Here is a 4,257-nt window from a genome sequence, read left to right as displayed (position 1 = left end):
CCCTCCTTCTGTAATGTAACATTTCTCTATGATGTATTTGTCTTGTAATAATTGTATACGTTTACAGTATTATTAAAGCCTCATTTGATTCATTCTAAAGTGACCATTCTTGCCCTAATCAACACAAACTAAAACATTCTGCTAATGTCAGATTAATAAGATATTATATTAAGATATGCTTTGCTATTAACAATACATAGTCAAATTTCCTTGCCAACCCTTTGTATTGTAACTGCCAACCTAAGGCCCTACACTATGATACATGATCATATGTCACAACATTCAGAACAACAGTCATGGGGTGCTGTCAACAGTGCTTAGAACAGAATGCTGGTCCTTGAGGAGCTTAGAATAGAATGCTGGTCCTTGAGGGTGCTAGTCAGTTTATGCTGTTTTCTCTCCTATCAGAAACTGACTTCGGTCCAAGTCTGTGGACTTTGACTCAAACTAATCAATAACATGAATTGATCTATGAAGTGCCAGTAACAAATCAAATCTGGCAAACCCACCGCCACCCATGGCTTATGAATAAAAACATCAAACAACATTATCTATGTAAAGCTTGTGGATTTATTATGGCATTTGCCATATTACATGTTGAATTATACTCTAAATAAAGTATACATACCACTGAGAAAAGAAGACACTACAGTACAAAACACACCTCTGAATTTTCACCCCAAGAGTTACCATGAGTTATTATATGAACAGTTTTCAGTCATCAGAAGTACAGTATATCACTTGATACATCCCTTTGCATCTGTGAGACATAACCAGAAAAAGACGCACACAGCCTGAACATTTCAAATAGAGACGATTATAATGTTCATCTTGTACAGAATGTGTGTGAATAAATGCAGTGTAATCTCAGCCACATGTAATACAACAATATATACAACAGCAGTGTTTTAACTGACATTATGTATACGGCTGCCGCTCTGTTCACTATGTCTGTTCTGTCTTCAGTGTTTATCATCACCACCAGTCTTTCATGATTGTGCAAAGCTGACTCCATTTCACAGTTCTGGTATGTGTTGATGATCTATGTGTTGACAGATTTTATTCCTTGCAGATCTGCAGCTTGGCAGAAGGCAAGCGCTGCCATCGCTACACATGAAACACTTTGGTGGCGGTGATGGTGTTGCTTGTTGCTTGTTGCGACCATGCCCAGTCACCAGGCATATGCTGAAGACATTGGTAGGCACACAAGCATCTCAGCTCAATGCCTTGCTATAAAGGGTGGGTGTATTGATTGGTGGTATTCCACTTAGAGTAACAAATGCATATTATGTATTGGGTAATGGTGATTATCAGCCAAGATGGGGTATGACTTCTACTACTACAACAACAACAAAATATGCTTACATGTGTCATTAGCCCAATACTGTTTAACAGTACTTCACAAACAGATAAAACAAAGCAAGTTTTCTTTTGTCAACTGCTACTAGGCACATGTTCAGAGGAAATATCTAGAAAATATATAAAGCATTTTAAATAGAGCCTTGAGCTGAATTGAAGAGGAGTTTCATCAGCATTTAAATCAAGAAGTGTGTTTAAGTGTCTGGCAGTGAGATACCATTTAGCTTGGTTTCAGGAATGTCTTGAGATCTTAACCATATCATCAACACCTCATGTCACAATCACATCTCATGTTCATCTCAACCAACATGACGACAGACCAGCGGTTAGTGGTCAAAACCATTCTAACAACAATAAAAAAAACACACACATGCCACACTCCCACCATAAGTCTCAAATCCCACTTAATATTTTATTGAAAATCTATGTGAGAGACACCAAAGAGGAAGCCTGCCCCTTTAAATACACACAACTCATTCAGTCTCTCCTGTTCTTCATACATATCTCTTCCAGGTACACCAGAAAGCTCCAATGCACTGTACAACAATAGGAACCATTCTCCCATACCACCACCACCACCACCACCACTGACTGTGTGAAATCAGTGACATAGTAATATAGAGTACATCAGTAATATAGACACATCAGCAGGAAATGCAAGCACATAGTATATTTTAGGTTTCTGACCTGTGAGTTCTCCCTGGCTGAAGAGTTTCAACAGGATAATACAAAATACTGGTAGTGTATATAATCTGCAAATGTTCTTTGTTTCTCATTGCATTGTGTGGGGTGATCCATCTACCCACACATACAAACCTGTGTGCCAAAGTCTTTTCAGGTTGCGTTGAGACAGTTCCAGGCTCCTGATTGCAGTCTTTAGTGTCTGCCCGTTCTTCTCTCTCAGCAGCTCAGCTGCTGTGCAAACACATTGACTCTCCGTGGACCATCAGTCTTTCATAGACCATTCTCCATAATTCTCTCCATTCCTCCTCTCCAGTTATCTCTGCAGGCCTCCCACGAGGTAAACAATGGGCCCATTACGATCCCTCCTTCACCTCCGAGCTCTCCGTAGAGGCTGGGGCCTCCTCCGCTGTGGGGGACTGGGCCCCTCCCGGACCATCTGGATGGAGACAGAATCAGATTTTGATCAGTTTTCAACTGTTTCATCAGTTTCAAAAGTTGTAGCTTTGTTGTTTAGATCATGTTTCATGTTGATTTTGTTTTTCCTGACTTCTACCACAAGGATTGTACCCACGGGTATAATCACTTTTAGTATCCCCTACTGAAAACAAATACAGGCCAGACGTTATCCCTGTTGCAAAAGTGTTGTAAATCTGTCTCAAACTGTGCCGATTCTGGGAACTAGACATGGGTTGTGTTGTGGAGCCTGGTGTACAGTAGCATGCATGCATTAATTTAATGATCAAGTGTCACTTGGTGTATGGTAAATGGTGGATGATTAACTGAGCTGTGGTAAATCTTGAGAGGCTAATAAGTGAAGTTAACCCACCTGTGAGGGAGAGCTCAGCCAGTTTGAGAGGCAGGTCAATGGGGTTCACCCCTGCCGGAGATCCCAGGATGTCGGGCAGGGCGTTCCTTCTCCCCGAACGGCCCGAGGAGGCAAAGTCCAACACAGGCTCCACCTCCGTCATCTCAGGGCCCTACTGCAGCCTGATTGTTGATTTATCCACTGGGGGGAGTGCTTTTATCAAATGCCTGCATGTGGCTTTGTAATACTGTGTGGACAAGAGATAGAAAAAATTAAAGGTAACACACAACAGCTACATAACAATTTACGTCAGTATTTATTATTATTTATTATTTATATTTTCACCATAGAATTAAGCTCTTTCAGCAGGCTGTATTCTGGACATGTTGTCAATTGGCCTGACATACATTATCAATCTCAAATGCTCCTAGGCCGTTTTCTGGTTTCAGCTGGGACATCAACAAACAAAAGGTTTGTCATTGTAGTGGCTGTGTCTGTCTGTTCTCATGGTGACCAGCAGTTTCGGAAGTCTGCAAGCTCTACGTAACACGGGTGACAAGCAGAATTACATCCCTTGTCACACAGGCATGCACATGCGCATACACACACACACATATTCCAAGATTTAAATTGAAACAAATACAAATTATTTAGACGATATTGTCAACGCGTATAATCATTTTACAACATCCAAAATATTCCTTTCTGTATATTATTCGTACACCCAAATATTAGCCACAAACAATACAGAGCATCTCTCTCTCGCTCTCTCTCTCTGAGCTGCTGTTGCTATGGCAACGGGTAAAAAAACACCTCTGGCAGGAAAACATATGAGTCCAAACCACTCTCTCTGTATCTCTCCCTCTCTCTTTCTCTCCTCGCCTGTCTTTATCTTGTTTTGCTTCTCCCTAAATAAACCACATCTTGTTGGTTATTCAGTTAAATCCATTCCTCTGCCTCTGCCTTGATTATGATACTGAGAGACTGACACACACACACACACACACACACACACACACACACACACATTTGACATTCAGGACATAGGGGCCACAGGTTGGCCATCTGTTAGCCATAAGCACTAGCTTAGCCCTTAAGGGTTCTTTGAGCCACCACAAATGTGTGGTGCCCTAGTTTTAGCATGACGTCATCAGCATTCCCTAGTATCACACAAAACATTCACACATACTCATCCATGGAAGCACAGGTCACAAATTGTCTGGTGTTGGTTATAAAGTTATCATAAAGAGGATACTTTGTCTACACAGTAATGACAGCCCAGATCTGGCACAAGTCTGTTTTCTACTGAAATTCAGATTTGTTCACTGGGCCAGCATGTGAATGTGGCCCAGGTACGACTTTATTTCCCAGTACTGGTCAACCAGTCTCGGCCCAGTTACTACAAGAAC

General features: G+C 41.3%; 1 protein-coding gene across 1 annotated transcript; it reads right to left on the bottom strand.

Moving 5' to 3' along the window:
• Positions 1–2,064: 2,064 nt before the first annotated feature.
• On the bottom strand, positions 2,065–3,011 carry LOC308158977 (cAMP-dependent protein kinase inhibitor alpha-like; the record flags this gene model as incomplete). Its single annotated transcript, XM_080532698.1, has 2 exons — positions 2,065–2,479; positions 2,870–3,011. 2 exons carry the CDS (start codon positions 3,009–3,011, stop codon positions 2,397–2,399), a joined length of 225 nt encoding a protein of 74 aa, XP_080388824.1. The 3' UTR covers positions 2,065–2,396.
• Positions 3,012–4,257: the final 1,246 nt, after the last annotated feature.

This window comes from Nansenia antarctica (genome assembly GCF_963989245.1).
Source record: "Nansenia antarctica genome assembly, chromosome: 5".
Lineage (NCBI taxonomy): Eukaryota > Metazoa > Chordata > Actinopteri > Argentiniformes > Microstomatidae > Nansenia > Nansenia antarctica.
This window is presented reverse-complemented; position numbering and strand designations above follow the sequence as displayed.